This window comes from Macrotis lagotis, chromosome 2 (genome assembly GCF_037893015.1).
Source record: "Macrotis lagotis isolate mMagLag1 chromosome 2, bilby.v1.9.chrom.fasta, whole genome shotgun sequence".
NCBI classification, from domain to species: domain Eukaryota; kingdom Metazoa; phylum Chordata; class Mammalia; order Peramelemorphia; family Peramelidae; genus Macrotis; species Macrotis lagotis.
In genome coordinates, this window is record NC_133659.1 from 66,853,804 (window position 1) to 66,870,971 (window position 17,168).

General features: G+C 36.3%; 2 protein-coding genes across 4 annotated transcripts in view; one reads left to right on the forward strand and one right to left on the reverse strand.

The window, feature by feature from the left end:
* Positions 1-17,168, reverse strand: part of ANKRD45 (ankyrin repeat domain 45) — an 87,795-nt gene that overhangs the window by 8,215 nt on the left and 62,412 nt on the right. The window contains exon 6 of one of the 3 annotated variants that reach the window (XM_074222052.1): positions 4-8,613. The exons of the other annotated variants lie outside the window; for them this stretch is intronic. Within the exon in view, the coding sequence (XP_074078153.1) occupies positions 8,555-8,613 (59 nt within the window). The 3' untranslated portion in view covers positions 4-8,554. Of the gene's footprint in view, positions 1-3; positions 8,614-17,168 lie in introns of those variants that run through there. 3 annotated transcript variants of the gene reach the window in all.
* The window catches only part of TEX50 (testis expressed 50), a 59,862-nt gene that overhangs the window by 6,112 nt on the left and 36,582 nt on the right, over positions 1-17,168 (forward strand). The window contains exon 2 of the mRNA XM_074222055.1: positions 7,426-7,491. The gene's annotated coding sequence lies outside the window, so the exon portion shown is untranslated. The remainder of the gene's footprint in view (positions 1-7,425; positions 7,492-17,168) is intronic.

The window sequence follows — 17,168 nt, forward strand, 5'->3', positions numbered from 1 at the left end:
AAAAAACACGTAATTGAGCTATACATTGGTTCTCATTTAAGAAACTATCGTTATCATTAGCATTCACTATTGCAATAGAGAAAATTCCTCATTCACATGCCTTACTAAAGGTATAATGTGAGTATAATTTGATGGAGCCAAAATGATTGCAAACTCCTTATCTGTTAATCCTAAAGGGTGAATAGGTACTTCAATACAAGCATGTGGAGGTGCCCTAAATTTATCATTACTTTTAACCATCAATATTTTTGTATGGGTCGGCTTGCTGCCAAAGTTGCATACTGTTTTTTCCATTCCATCCCCTGTTGGTCCTGAACTGTCTTACCCTATGATTGTTTTTGAGGGGCCCCTGGGAGAGAGCCCCTTTACCCATTTAAATTTCCTTGTTTACATTCTGATGCCCAGTTTCCTGCCTTTTTTACACTTTGGGCACAGAGTTTTTTAGGATGATGCGCCTTGATCTTTCTGGGTTTAATTCCTTGAGCACTCCAACAATTTTTTCTTTAAATGTCCAGGCTTTCCACAAACAAAGCAAGTCCATTTCTCTTTATTTCCCATGTACATATTAGCAAATGCTTCTGCCATTAGTTCTGTATAATACACCTGAGATCCTATTCTGGTGGCATCCTTTCTTAAGCCAATCATTGCTTTCTGACAATCAGCATTCACATTAGCCCATGCTAATTGTTTTATTAATACATCTATTCCTGCTACATCTCCTAAGGTTTTTCCTACTGCCTCCTTCAATCAGGCAAAGAAATCTATAAAAGGTTCATCATTTCTTTGTCTGATAAGTACAAATGGTTCTTTGTTTTCATTTTGTTTTGGAATACATCCCCAAGCATTCTTTACACAGGTTGCAATTCTTTCATATGTTTCCAACCCATTATATATTTGGTCTGCATTGTTGAGAAATTGACCTGTGCCACTTAATTGTTCATAATATGTGGTGGCATTGGGACCTTGCGCATGTCTCAAAGCCATCTGTCAACACTGTTCTACAAAGTCTGTCATCCAAAAGACAGATTGTCTGGGTGACAAACATATCCTATCTGCTTCCAATCACTGGGTGTTAATACGGTGTATGCCCAATTGTAGCCAGACAAAAGCTGATCTTGCCCCGTATTCCTCCACCACCTTCTTTCAATCTCTGACTGTTTTTATATTTAATGGCTCATGTCTTTGCCTAAGGTTTCCTGGATTAAAAGGATGTGGCTCCTCAATAACAGGATATGACTGAAACTCAGCTCCTAAATCTTCCAAACTTTCTCCCAAATCCTTGGCCCTCTTGATGGCCTCCAGCAATGATGAAGTTTTTTCACTAAATGGTGCTGTAGGACCACTCCTAGGCCCCTCTTAATAATACTCATTTATTTCTTCCTTCTCTATCCACTGAGGAGAATATCTCCTCCCTTTACCTTTGATTTCCTCTACACTTCCTTGTTCCAACTTCCTTTCAAACATCTCTAGTATCTGCCCCATGATGAACTTGTTACCTCTCCGAAGTCTTCTGTTCTGGGGTGTCTCCTGGAAGCTTTTTCCTCACTTGTATCACACCTCAAAGTCTCAGTCTTTTGATGCATGGTTCTGCTTGGTCCTTCTCCTGGACTGCAATCAAATGGCACCAAATATGCCTTCTTGCCCCACGCTTGAGTGTCATTTGTTATATGCCTGCTGCCTAACTTATCCATTACTCATAACTAATACTTGTCTCAGATGAACATTGAAGAGGTGGGAGACAAAGATGACAAGTTCTCCATTTATTTTACAGAAAGCAAGAGCTTAAATATCCTTAGTCTCTGGTTTACTCTCAATTCGCTTGTTGTTCTCCAATTAGCAAATCAAACAAATGCCTCCATACTAGTGGACAGCAGGTGATAAAGTTTACTTCCTCAGGCTAGTACTTCTCACACAATGTTACTATCACTGGCTTAGTGTTTATACTCAATGCTCCAGGAAGTGCCAAAACATAAGGAACAGATGAGAAAATCTAGAGAGCCAATACAGGTGATCAGGCCATTGATGTACCTGGGCAAGAGGACCTTTAAGTCATTCCCAGTCAGGCAATGACCTTCCTGTGACCTTTAACCATATATACTTTTATTCACAAGGACATGTTCTTATCATTATCAACACTTAAGGAACTTTTCCTGATCTACCAGTCTAGTAACTCAATTTTTAAAAGGAAAATTAGAAATAAGGTTATTTTTATATGACTTTTTTATTGATTTTTTTGCCTTTTATCCCATAGTCACTTCCAGATAAACTACCATTTCACTATAACAAAAAAAAAATTAAGTAAAAATCAAATGGTCCATTTCAAGGGCAACAGATGTATGTGCAACATTCTACTTCTGCAATTCCCATATCTCTGCTGCAACAAGAATATATTTCACCTATCTTTCAGTGAGTAAACTTTTATTAAGCATCTATTTCATGCTAAGTACTGTGAATACAAAGAAAGATGAAAGAAAGTCCTTGACTTCAAGGATCTCACAATCTATTGGAGGAGATAATATAAATAATTATTTACAATTAAGTAAAAGAGAGAATAAATTTGTCTATCCTCTCACCTCAACATGGAACTGCAATTAATCTCAGTTTGAACTGATTTTAGTGTTGTTTTAATTTATAATCTTGTAGAAATCTTGTATATTGTTCCCCTGATTCTGCTTACAACCTTCTGCTTCAATTCATATAAATCTTCCTAGGTTTTAGAAGACCTTATATTTGTTCTTATGGTACAATAATATTCTATCATATTCATGTAAGAAAATTTGCTTCATTTCTTATTTGAGATAAAGACACTCATAGGAATCAAGAATTCAGAGTTTGAGTCAGGAAGCAGGAAAGGTCTTTATTTCCCAGAAGAAAGAATACATCCTATTACAAAATAGCATCAGCCAGGGAGTGTCAAAAATAAAAATTGCAGATCATTTTTAAAGTAATAATAATCCTATCTGTAAATTCTGTCTCATCCCACCATTGACTGGTAAGACAAGCTCACAATCTTCTTACTAATATTACACAAATGGTGCAAAAAGCCAATTCAATTCTTATTATCCTATCTTATTAGAAAGCTATAGTTTTCAATCCCTTACTGCCATAATTATTCATGGCTTAATCTATATCCTATTAAAAATGATGCTCTACAAAATTTCATTATGTATTTCCTCTGTCCAAATATGGAGATATTCAATCAGAAAAAGAGTCAATTTAATTCTTCTTAAAATTACATCATTTCCAAGAATATGTAAACCAGACAGTGTTTTTCTCTCCCAGCAAACAACACTGATAAGGGATTTAATAATGTAGTTTCAATGAAGGTTATTCTCATAACCTGTGCATAAAAATGTTATATATATATATGAACAATAAAGCTCATATGATATGAAATTGCTTTTAGCTGTCAGAGAAAGGTTTCTATTTTTCAAGGTTACTATTTGTGAAACATTTTATCATTGGATTAATATTAAAATAATTTAAAGTTACTGTAATAATTGCAAATAGAAAAGTATCTTGTTGTTTTAATCTAAATTTGTTGCCATTCCATGTCACAAGTTATATTTGTATTTTGAAATTATTATGTCTAAAATTAAGTTCCTAAAGAATCTCATTTTCTTTTTAAGATTTATATGAGTATATTCGGTAGAAGTGAATAAACTTATGGACAAAAATATAAAATCTACTACACTAAGAAGATAAGTTATCTCTTCTCATTTGGAAGCCAATCTAATGCATTTTATGTAGTTTGTTACATCTGAACTTTAGAATTGTAGAATTATTTTAAATTATTTAAAAGTCACCTAAAGATGTTCTGATTATTTTTTAAAAGCCATTGTTTATTGCTAATGTTTATTTGACATGGAGAAAAATACTATATGATATTCTCTTGTAATATCAATGTGAGATTTTCATTCATATTTTATCCTTATGAGATGAACTCACCTAAAAGTCTGATTGCTGGAATTTGTTATTTAAGATCTTATGGGACAGTTTAATATTATTCTGTGTCTGACTCCAGGTATAATCAGCAAAAAGAAATGCTGGTGGACCAATGTTCTGTTGATGCCAGTAACCCAATGGGGTTTGAGAGGTGACAGGTTCATTGGGACAAGACTGAAAGAGCCACTGTTCAGCAAGATCTGAGGCTGAACTCTTTTGACTTGACTTCCCAAATGTAATATTTGGAAAATCTATCCTGGCAGATTTAAAGTATGTTTTAAGGCATTTGGCTATCCATTGGAAATGGAATATAAATGAAGGAATTTTCCTTTTCTTATGTCCCTGATCTTATGAGAAATTTCTATAATCATGATAGGTGATCCATATTAAAATCAGGTACAGAAATGTAAGTCATTTGACCTACATTTATCTAAATTCTAATAGCCAGTTAAGTTAATATATAGTTTTGGCATCCGTTGCCAGTCACATGCTACTGTAATCTACTTTAAAATATTTTAAAGAGAAAATACACTATTCAGTTAAGGATTTTTGATTCACTTTATATATTAGCAAAAGATAATACTGCCTATTTGTAAAATCACTTGGATACTCTCTGTTCTAAAGTGATTATCAAATGGATGTGTTATAAGCTCAAAATTAATTTAGTAGATTTTTGAAAAATTCACTTTTGCCATGTAATACTCATTTTTATGGAACTTTATTTTGTTAAGTGGAATAGAATCCCACAAATGGGGTATTAAAAGGAATAAGACAATGTAAAAAACAAAACTAGTTAATATATTTGTAACTGAATTTTCTGTGTATATCAACATGACAGTGGGCAAGTCAAATGTTTCTAAGAAATTCCAGTTTTTACTTTTTAGTTATGAAAATATGAGTTTTGACATTTTAAAAATTGGGTTAAGAAGTTCTTTTCCAGGGACTGTTAGGTAGTGCAAGGGATAGAACACTATCTGTGAGGAGTGAGGAGGATATGAGTTCAAATCCAGCCTCAGAAACTTAATACTTGCTTTAGCTGTGTGACCTTGGGCAAGTCACAACCCCACTGCCTTGCAAAAAAAAAAAAACCCAAAAAATTAAAATAAAAAATTCTTTTCCCAGAAAGAAAAGATCTCTATAAGTAATCTGCACTGAAGAAGACTTCACAACCTCTGAAGCAACAGAACTGCCTTAAAAAAAAGGACTCCAGAAGAAAGAAGAAATGGATTAGAAGTTTATGTTATTGTTTATCTTCTTCCTTTTGTATTAATTTGTACAAAAGAGGACTGCCCCCTTTTTCTTTTTTTTTTGATCTTTGTAACTTTCCCTTGATTCTATAAATTTGTCCATCCTTATGCCTTCCCTTATAGATAGACCTCATGTTTGTTGACTGCCCGTTCCTCATGACCCTAGAGATGCTATCTCTCCCTCCAATATGCCTCTTATTTTTTCCACTACACCTCTTTAGTTGCTTTATATGTCAACTGTGATCAAAATGGGGGATTGTGAAAGTATAATAATAATAATAATATTAATAATAATAATGATTCCTCAAAACTATAGCCTGGTAAAAAGATTGATTTATTTCATATGGGTCACCTTGCTCCCAAGTTAAAAATTAGGACTCTATGGGGTAGCTAGGTGGTCCAGTGAATAGAGCACTAGGCCTGGAGTCAGGAAGACCTGAGTTCAAATCCAGCATCAGACACTTAATAATTACCTAGCTGTGTGGCCTTGGGCAAGTCACTTAACTATATTGCCTTGCAAACTACCCCCCCTCAAAAAAAAGTTAAAAGACTCCAAGGTAGATCTCCCTATGTTAATTCCAGAGATTGGAGGACTGTCCAGGAGGACAATAAGCATAATGCTAGGAGCCCATGCTGCCAGGAAGAGACAAACTGAAGTTCAGATAATATTGGTCCAGTATGTTAATCTTTAAAGAACAGCTTTGGATAGAGTGTAATTTCTATGGTTAGGTCACTAAGGATGGTTAATGATTTTCCTTATTTTTATTTCTGTATAAAGTCCAAAGTTTCTTTCCTAGTTCCTTGAGATCATTACCTCAGAATGGTCTCTATAGATTAGAGGTAAGAAATATCTTAAAGAATAAAACTTTAAAATGTCAAACCTATATTTTATTTCATTTTATTTTAACCCTATATTTTTCAGGTTCCTATAGTCTGAATTGACAATATCAAAGAGAATCATCCTTCTACAATGCTATCTTGCCTAAGGGAGTAACATTGTTTTATAAGTTTAAGTACCATGAAGGCAGGACTAGTAGTCCTTTTCAAATGTAAAGGAGGACACAATTCTTTCCCGGATTAAGGAGGACAGGAGAAGTCTTCTTTTCAAAGTCTAAAGGAGGATATATTCCATTACTCATAATAAATAAGAAAATCAACTTTTGACTAAGAGCATAGTTTTATAGTTATTATTATTGTTGTTATTATATTTTGACATTCTCCCATTTTGATCAAAGATGATGTCACTATGTCAGCCATAGATCAACTAAAGAAAAAAAAATGAGGGGCATATGGCAAAAAGTGAACTCCCTTTCTCTTACTGGACCAGGAATTAGGTAGAGGGTAAAAAATAAGGAGATCAGGATACAAATTTTACATTAAACAATGAATCAATGATAATAGGGATCTCCACCCAACTGAGCAGATTACAAATTTTTCTATTACAATCATAATTCTCTACTTCTTTACATCTCCACCCAATTTTTACATTCACAATTCTTTTCATCTTTACCCTGCATCATAAGGATGGACTACAGTTATAGAGTCAAGGGCAAGTTACAAAGATCAAAATGGGGCAGTTCCTTTTGATTAATTAACCTTTACAATCAAGAAGATCAAGAGGGAGAAAGTAAATAATATTTAGTAAAATAATGTCTTTAAAAGTAGAGTGTGGACTTCTATTATAATTCTTGTACAAAAATAATACTAAATTGAAATTTAGTATCATTGTATTAAGTTACTTGTCCATTTTAAGTGGCCAACTAAAATTTGCAAATTTGTGGAAAGAAATTATAAATTGAATTTCCATAATAGCTGAGAAATAGTTATAATTTATTTTAGTCTATTTTAAAGTAACATTTAGACCAAAATAACTGGTCTTTATTATCCCTTTAATTAAATATAACTATTTCATAACTCTCCAATATTTTTGAAATAATTTTCTCTAAGAGTCTAAATGGGCATGTAAAACTTTAAGTCACCTGAATGAATAGGTTAACTGTAACTCTTCAAAGCTTATATTTGTTTGTTTTGGTTTTAGGTTTTTGCAAGGCAGTGGGGTCAAGTGGCTTGCCCAAGGCCACACATCTAGGTAATTATTAAGTGTCTGAGGCCAGATTTGAACTGACTCCAGAGCCAGTGCAACACTTAGCCACCCCCTAAACCTTATATTTGAAAGGAATTTGACTTCAGGCTGTTTGGCTAATATGAAATTTTGTGTTATTTCTTTTACCAGAAAGGAAGATACCTACAAGTGAAGTGAATGTTCTTAGAAAAGCCTGGTCATTGACAGACTCCAGAGGTAAGAAAGGATACTGGTTGACTCCAGAAGAAAAAAGAATGGACTAGAAGTTTATTTTATAGTTTACTTTCTCCCTCTTGAGTTTAAAAACTGAAAACTTTAAAAATACAGTGTTGGGGCGGCTAGGTGGCTCAGTGAATAGAGCACCGGCCTTGGAGTCAGGAGTACCTGGGTTCAAATCCGACCTCAGACACTTAATTACCTAGCCATGTGGCCTTGGGCAAGCCATTTTAACCCCATTGCCTTGAAAAAAAAATCTAAAAAAAAATGCAGTGTTAAAAAATAAAATGACAGAAAATATGGGTTAGACATGAAGTTTTATTCTCTGGGGCTTATGATTAAACCTTTAGGTGGAAGCCATTCTGGTAATGACCACCCCAAACTCAGGGAAATCAGAAAACTTATACAACAGGAAAAGGAGGGGAACAGAAAAAAAAAATAACAGTAATACAAAACCTTAAACTTTTTTTGTTTTGTTTTTTGTTTTTTAGTTTTTTTGCAAGGCAATGGGGTTAAGTGGCTTGCCCAAGGCCACACGGCTAGGTACTTATTAAGTGTCTGAGGATGGATTTGAACCCAGGTACTCCTGACTCCAGGGCAGGTGCTCTATCCACTGCGCCACCTGGCTGCTCCTCAAACCTTAAATTTTCATGGAGATCATTCTATTATTTGACATCAAAGAGAATCATCCTTCTACAATGCTATCTTGCCTGAAGGAGAAAACATTTTTTTATGAGTTTAAGTCCCAGGAAGGCAGGACAAGCACTCCTTTCCAAGTCTAAAGAAGGACACAATATAGAAATATTCATAGCAACCCTGTTTGTGGTGGCAAAGAATTGGAAATTAAGTGAATGTCCTTCAATTGGGGAATGGCCTAGCAAACTGTGGTATATGTATGTCATAGAACACTATTGTGCTATTAGACACCAGGAGGAATGGAAATTCAGAGAGAAGCCTGAAATGATTTGCATGAACTGATGCTGAGCAAGATGAGCAGAACCAGAAGAACATTGTACACCCTAAGAGCAACATGGGGGTGATGATCAAACCTTAATGGACTTGCTCATTCCATCAGTGTAGCAATCAGGCACAATTTGGGGGTTCTGCGATGGAGAATACCATCTGTATCCAGAGAAAGAATTGTGGAATTAGAACAAAGACCAAAGACTATTACCTTTAATTTAAAAAAAAACACATTATTTTATTATATAATTTTGCTATCTCTTATACTTTATTCTTCTTCCTTAAGGATATGATTTTTCTCTCATCATATTCAGCTTAGATCAATGTATGCCATGGAAACAATGTAAAGACTAACAGACTGCCTTCTGTGGGGGAGTGGGGGGGAGGGAAGCAGGATTAGGGAAAAAATTGTAAAATTCAAAATAAATAAAATCTTTCTAAAAGTAAAAAAAAAAGGACACAATTCTTTCTTGGATTTTATTTCTGTATAAATAAGCCTCAAGAAGTGTTGTATCAGGATTGATATCTTTTTTTTAAAATCCTAGAATTTTTTTTAAATTTAAGGCAATGGGGTTAAGAGTGACTTGCCCAAGGTCACACAGTTAGGCAATTATTATTACACATCTGAGGCCACATTTGAACTCAGGTCCTCCTGACTCCAGGATTAGTGCTCCATCCACTGTACCACCTTAGATGCCCCAGGATTTATATCTTCAATGCTGTCTTCTACCTATAGGTTTTTGGATTAGATCCCACAGAATAAATAATCTAACTTTTTGTTATTTCATTTTTAGCTAAAGGAAATTAAGGTTAACACCTATTAGGACAAACTCTGAAGGTTAACATATTTTTAATTTATTTATTATTTCTAAGACATAGTCAGGTGAAGCTAGACCACTCTTAGGGAGCTTGATTCCCCACATAACTTCTTGTTCCTGTACCTTTTCTGTTATGTCATCCATGCAACTGTTGCTTGGTTTTCAACTGCCTTTACTCTTCCTCTCCCTTAGCTTCTGTGATTCTACATCATATATGTGAATATATATATATATATTATATATTATATATTATAAATATATACTACAGTAATATTTTTTTTACCTTATTGAACAATTGACTTTTTAAAATTTTTACTTTTTTTTACCCTAGCTACATTCAAAGGCAAATCTCAACATTTACTTCCAAAACCTTGAGTACCAAATTGTCTCCCTTCCTCTCACCACATTTCCTACACTGAGCAAACCAGTTACTTGTTGTAGGTTAAAAAATGTGTAGCCATGATATGCATTACTACAATAGTCATATTGTAAAAGTAAACATAATCCCCTCCCCACTGAGAAAGAGAATCCTCAAAAAAATAAAATGGAGGGAAAAAAGTGTGCTTCAATCTGTATTCTGACACAATCAGCTCTTTATTTGGGATGGATCACATTCTTTATCATAAGTCCATCAAAGAAATTGCTTCAATAGTTTTTCCCACTGTTGCTATTGCTACTTTTATTTCCTTCCATCCTATCCCCCCCACCCCCATTTATTCTATTCTCTCTTCTTTCATTCTCTCCTTCTGCAAAAATGTGCTGCATGTCCTACACTCTTTCCTCTCTTCTAATACCTACACTCCCCCTCCTCTCCCCCTGTCCCCTTTCTCCTGTTCCTTTCCTCTCCTACTTTCCTTTAAGATAGATTTCTATACCCAATTGAGTATGAATGTTATTTCCTCTCTGAGACACTTCTGACGAGAGTAAAGACTTACTTCCCCTTCACCTTACCCCTCTTTCAGTCTTGCAAAAGCTTTTTCTTGTCTCTTTGTGAAATAACTTACCTCATTCTAGCTCTCCTTTCCCTATCTCCCAGTATATTCCTTTCTCATCCATTAACTCCATCTTTTCAATATATTATACCTTCAAATTCAACTCCCTCCTGGGCCTCATCTATATATACTCCTTCTAACTGCTCTAATAAATGAGAAGATGAGTTATCAGTATCATCTTCCTATGCAGGAATACAAGAAGTTCAACATCATTAAATCCCTTATAATTTGCCCTTCCCATCCATCCTCTCTATGCTTCACTTGAGTCCTGTACTCAAAGACCAAACTTTCTGTTTAGTTCTGGCCATTTCATCAGGAAAGTTTGAAAGTCCCTTATTTCATTGAATGTCCATCTTTTCCTCTGAAAATGTATGCTTATTTTATTGGGTAATTTATTTCTTGGTTGTAATCCAAGGTCTTTTGTCTTCCATAATATCATATTCTAAACCCTTCAGAGTCTTAATGTAGAAACTGCTAAAATCTTGTGTTATCCTGACTGTAGTTTCATGATGTCTGAATTGTTTCTTTCTGGCTGCTTGTAATATTTTCTCCTTGATTTAAGAATTCTGAAATTTGGCTATAATATTTCTGGCAGTTTTCACTTTGGGATCTCTTTCAAGAGATGATCAGTGAATTCTTTCAATCTCTATTTTTACCCTCTGCTTGTAGGTTGTAGGGCACTTTTCCTGGTTTATTTCTTAAAAAATGAAGTCAAGGCTTTTTTTTTAAGTCATGATTTTCAAGTAGTCCAATAATTCCTAAATTATCTCTACTTGATGTTTTCCGGGTCAGTTGATTTTCCAATGAGATATTTCACATTTTCTTCTAGTTTTTCATTCTTTTGGTTTTGTTTCATTGTTTCTTGATTTGTCACAAAGATGACAGCTTCCTTTAGCTTCATTCTCCATTGGAAGGAATTACTCTTCAAAGAGCTTTTGTATCTCTTTTTCTATCTGGCCAATCCTGCTTTTTAAAGCATTCTTCTACTCATTCATCTTTTTGGACTACTTTTTCCATTTGAACCAAACTGTTTACTTTATTCAATATTTTTTTTGGTAATTCCTTCACCAAGCTGCTGACCCAGGTTTCGTGATTTTCCTGCATTGCCCTCACTACAGTAGTACTTAAATAAATCCTTTTGTCCCTTAACATTTCTCTTGGGGCAGTCAATATTTTAAGTGAATTCTTTCATGTTTGCTCAAAGCCCTGAAAAATTCAGCTGAACATACTTTCTAGCAATATCTTTGGGGACCATAAAGGGATTCATCAACTCTGACTCACAGGTAAGGTATTTTTGTAAGCCAGTTTTTATAAGCCCAACCTCAGACTGGGGTCTCCCTGACTGAGTTACCAGTTGTACGATTATGCTTTTCTGTACTCCCCTCAAGTGACTATTCTCTGGGGAATGTGGAATTTGCAGGCAAAGCCTAGAAGGCTCATTCTCTTGGGGTTTGAGAATAGGACTCTTAACAGAAGTACCTATCTACCACTGTTTCTGGGATGTCAGAGATCTGGTGACTTTGAGAAGCTACATTGATAATTTAAGCTTACCAAGAAGCTTAAAGACAGACCCCCAACTTCAATAGGCTTTTTGAGGGCTCACTTTGGCTTACAGCCTCTGCCCTTGCTTGAATATGACTGACATTATTTAAAGTTAAGCAAGATCTAAAGCCTAGATTAACATTCTTTGATATCTCTATCCCTGTATCAGATGATTCAACTATCTGTGTGTCTCCAGCATTATTGCCGATTTGGCTACCTCTGTGTTTTTAATCTGTGTTGTGTCCTCTCCCTCTTCTCCGCTCTGACCTGGGGAATCAGGGAGATGCTGCTGTGCATTCATCCTGGGATCCAGAGAGGGGTCAGGTTGTGAATTAGCTGAAATTCACAGGTCGATCTCCTCCCCTTTCATTTCACTGGATCAAGAATGGCTCTATCCACCCCATTCTCCAGTTCAGTTCCACTTCTGCCAGCTCAGCCTTGGTTCTCTGACCCTCTCTTTTACTGCGCCCCCCCCCCCCAAGTCTGGATGTACCAAAGGGATGTATTTTGCATTTATTTTATTTGAAAAAACTGTACCAATTAGGTAGGCATTCAGGCAGGATTATGTTATGGGTTTCTCAAGGTGGCCAGAAATGCTATTTATACATTTCTATAGAAGCCTAGACCACTGCATATCTCCTAAGTGGTTTTGTAGTTTCTGGAAATGAGGGAATAAGAGATTCATATGCTCATTTCACCACATGTTCAGACCTTCCTTTTAGCTATACAATGACTCACTTGTGCAAAAATAAAGCTAAATGGGGGCAGCTAAGTGGTTCACTGGCCCTGGAGACAGGAGGACCTGAGGTCAAATCCGGTCTCAAACATGATACTAACTGTGGGATCTTAGGCAAGTCACTTAATATCACTGGCTTGCAAAAACTAAAATAATAAAAATAATGCTAAATTAAAATTATAAATTGAACTTCTGCAAGATTTAAGAAAATAGATCCAAGTGTAATTAAATTTATTTTGTTCTCATTTTAAGTGAAATTTATATTATTATTATTATTATTATTGTTATTTGAGGGTTTGTCAAGTTCTATAATTTGTAAAAAGAAATGAGAAATCATCCCCTGGGTCCTAGTGAAGCTCACTTGACTATATACTTTAACACTTGCTTTTTATAAGGCAAATGCTATATGAATATCATTACTTATGAAAGTATATTTAAATAAAGTTTTTTAAAGTTGTTTTCTTAATGTTAAAACCTAAAATTGGTAATTGGTTACTGATTTGGTCTTTACATCAGGACAAACCTAAACTTAAAGAGAAAGATAAGAAAAAAAATTTTAGTGAAATTTCTTATAAACTGGTAAATTTCTTATGAGCTGGTAAACTTTGTTTATTCCAATTCTATGAGAAGGAAAAGAATTGTGTCTAGCTCTAAGCTGTTGGTGAAATTTTGCATTTGGGGTAAAAATTTTTGGGACTATAATTGATTTTGTTTTGACATTTGAATTCAGGATAGTTCTCTGATGGATCATTAAAATCAGGAATTTACCATTTGAGAGAAATACCATAAACCACTCAGAGAATTGTTGCAGGTGGGGGGTTAGGGGGAATAACTGAAGGGACTATCTTTGGCCTCAGCCCAAGGCAAGATCCCTCTGGTTTAATTTTCCTATTGTGTTCTTTTGAAAAGGACTGTTTCCCAACTACTTACTTCCCGAGTCTGGCTGAGGTAGTATTGTTACTATATGGTTGGTTGTCAGCTGGGACTTTTACCAGAAGCCAAACAGATGTCTAGATGTTTTATCCTGTCCTCTATGTATTAACTCATCAAAGACTATTTTGATGCTATAATGATGTCCCAGTTTTTCTCTTTAATTGTAAATTCCCACAATCAGAGCAGATAGTTAATAGGAAACAAGGGAGAAAAACATCAGGCCCTTCTATTGTTCCCTACATAATGAAAAGACCTGGATTGGGTAACTGCTTCAAGATGTTAGATACTGAATCAATCACAAGCTGGCCTCAAATCTTTGTTGGTATCATGGAGCATGATTTTTAATTCTTTATATTTCTCTACACTGCTATTATTTCCCAGGTCTCTCCCCTAGTTCCTGGTTTTTCTCCTTAGTGACCCCTATATTTTTCCCATTTCTAATCATTTTACATTTTGGGGGGCCCTTATGTTTTCTCCACATTAGAGGTAGTGCATCTCCAACTAGTGGCCCAAGTTGAATGTCATCCTATCCTATAACTGAATCTGGGAATGAATATTCATGGATTCTGCCTCAGGGGATTCTTGAATGCACCCCAACTCCCCCTCAAATGGGACAGGTCTACAATCCCTTTTCAACTGGAAGTAGCTTCAGAAGAAAAGAAACCTTCACCGCCAACTCACAATGAATTTGGTCCTAAATTGTTTGGGAAAATATTGGGGAGAAAAAATGTTTTATAATTAATCCATTCCCTCTGCACTGACCATCTACCTTACATTAGCACTGACATCAGCACCCTCATCCCATTGTCCAAGCTATGAGATGAAGTCAGTGAACTTTAGTAAAGTACCTTGCCCTTCCCTGGCAAGTAAATCCTTGCCCCCAGGCAAAAGACAAGTCCCTCTCAACTAAACAATGGAACCTTTTCCCAGCCTGAAAACTCTTTGAGCTTCCACCCTCATCTGCACATCCCTTATTGCCTCATTTTTTTCTCTGAGTTTCTGCCCCCATCAATAAAAACCTAATTACCTCATTTTCCTGCCCCTCCTCAGATGAGTTCTTCATCTTCCTTTGGGTGGGCAATCTGGTCTGAAGGAATGTGATACTCTCAAATAACCTCTCACTTTGCTAACCCCTATTTATGTCCTGATTGTCTTCTGGTGAAACTAGCCCACTCTTGAGGAGCATTATCCCCCCAACTTCCCTCTCATGCCCCTAAACCCTCCTTTACTGCTTATTTCTTAATTGCTTGACTTCCAGTGAAGTTAGCCAGATAACCTCTACTTTCCTTACTGCTCATCTTCCCATAGCAGCTTATGTTGGTGTTGATGTCAAGGTTTATTCCCTTAGAGAATCAAAGTCTTCCTGCCTTTAGTCTTTCTTTCCCTTAGTTTCTGCTCTACTTCATGTACTACACAGCAATACTTAAAAAAATCTTTTTGTCCCTAAAATATTTTCTGGGTCAAAGTGAATTCTTTCATATTTGCTCAAACTCCTGAAATCTTTAGTCTGCTACATTTTCTCAGCATCAGTTTTTGTCCTATAATTTCTAGTAGTCCCACAGAACTTGTCTTTTTTTATTTGAAATTATTTTTTAGGTTTTTTTTTTGTTTCAAAGATCCCTCTTCTTTTATAATTACTTTTTTTATTCTGAACTTTGTTTTTCCTGCATCTCTCTCATTTCTCTTACCAATTTTTCCTCTACCTCTCTTACTTGATTTTCAAAAATCTTTTTTGAGCTCTGTCATACCCTGAGACTAATTCCTATTTTTCTTGAAGGCTTTGGATACAGAAGCTTGGACTTTGTCATCTTTTGAGTGTGTGTTTTGGTCCTCCATGGGACCAAAGTAATTGTCTTTGGTCAGGTTCCTTTTTTTTCTATTTATTCATTTCCCTAGCCCTGGTTTTGGGGTGCTTCCCAAGCTTTTGAGTATTATTGGGACACCCTGAAAGGACCTCAGTTCCTTCAAGGTCTTATGAGAGGCTCTGACTGCTCTCCTGGTCTGTGTATGACCACAAGTACAACCCTCTGCCCTGGAGCTGTGAGGAGGGTACCTGCTCTATGGCAATGGGGAGCCTCAGACTGTGACCAGGGTCTGAATAAGGACAAAGCATCAGAGTCCTGTCCCAGACTCAGAGGGGAGACCTCAATAGTTTCCCCCATCCCCTTATCATGAGCGCTCTGGAAGCAGCTGCCAGGCTCCTTGCTGGGCAGCTCTGTGGGCCTGCTTCTGTTTCCTAGGTTCTGGGCTGCACTGAGGACCACAGCTGCACTGAGGGCCAAGTTGTCCTGGGCTTCACGCTCATTCTGGCAAAGGTTTCCCTGCTGATCTTCCAAGTTGCGCCTGGTGTTCCTGGGTTGGCAGGTCAGGAAAGAGTTTCTGCTGCCAAGAGCCTGCGCTCCCAGGGACCCAGGTGCCCTTGGGTTGTTACCGGAAGGTTGGAGCTCCTTCACTCCAGCTCAGTAATCCTAGCTGCACTGCTGCCCCTCCAACCCTGTGGAAGAGTCTTCCCATGATCTTCCAGGTTTTCTTCTGAAGAATTGCCTCACTGGATCTTTCTGTGAGTTGGATCTTTCTGTGAGTTGGATCTTTCTGTGAGTTCTCTCTCTCAAAACTTTAGTTAAGAGTCATAATTTTAAGACCTTTGAAAGATTTTGGAGAGAGCTCCTGGGAAAGCCTGTTCTCATACTGCCATCTTGGCTCCAGCCCTCAGTTCTGAACTTTAAAAATACCTCCAAATTATAAGCATTCCCATATACAAAGTAGGAAATAATGAGGATTTACAAGAAATTGTGGATCTTTTCCATAAAGCCAGCTTTAAAAAAAAAGTACATACTATAGTCAATCCTCAACTTTCCTGAGGGTATTGTTCCCTGTCCCAAGTGATGTAAAAGAAGAAACACAAATGTTGATACACTAAACCTATGGGAAATAGGGAGTCAGTCCCACCAAAAAATGTAATCTTTCATAAGTGACAGCACCTGTAGACATTCTATCATGCAGTTTATCTAATGCCTTTATTCTCTCACTAAGCTGCATAATTGACTTCCCAATTTTGGGTTTAGGGGCTAAAGGATTTATACTAGATTTGGAAGGTGTAATTGCAACTCAAACTTGAGTTTTAAATGCAAATAATGAAAATATGCAGGGGTGGCTAGGTGGCACAGTGGATAGAGCACTGGCCCTGGAGCCTGGAAGACCTGAGTTCAAATCCGATCTCAAACACTTAATACTTACCTAGCTGCCTTGGGCAAGCCACTTAACCCCATTTGTCTTACAAAAAAAAAAAAAAACTAAAAAAAAAAGATAAGAAAATATGCAACAAATGAGAGCTCTTTTCAACAGTAAGGTAAACAAGACCAGTGAAGAACCTAGTAGGACACCACCCCCTCCACAAACTTGGACATATCATGTCTCTTTTTTCTCTATTGCACATAAGCCATGAATGTGTATGGTTGCCAGTGTGCAAATACAAATGAGATCAATAATAAAATCATGCAAATGATTGAAATAACAAAAGTTAAACTCACAAAAGTTTAGGATTGACTGAAGACTCCACATAACTTTCAAGGTTGACTCATTTATCTCTGCCTCTTTCTGAACTTCCTTCTCTCTTCCAAGCATTTATTTTTGTGTTTCAAAGGCTCTTTACTTTTTTGAGCATCATTGTGGCTAGTCACTCTCTCCCCCACC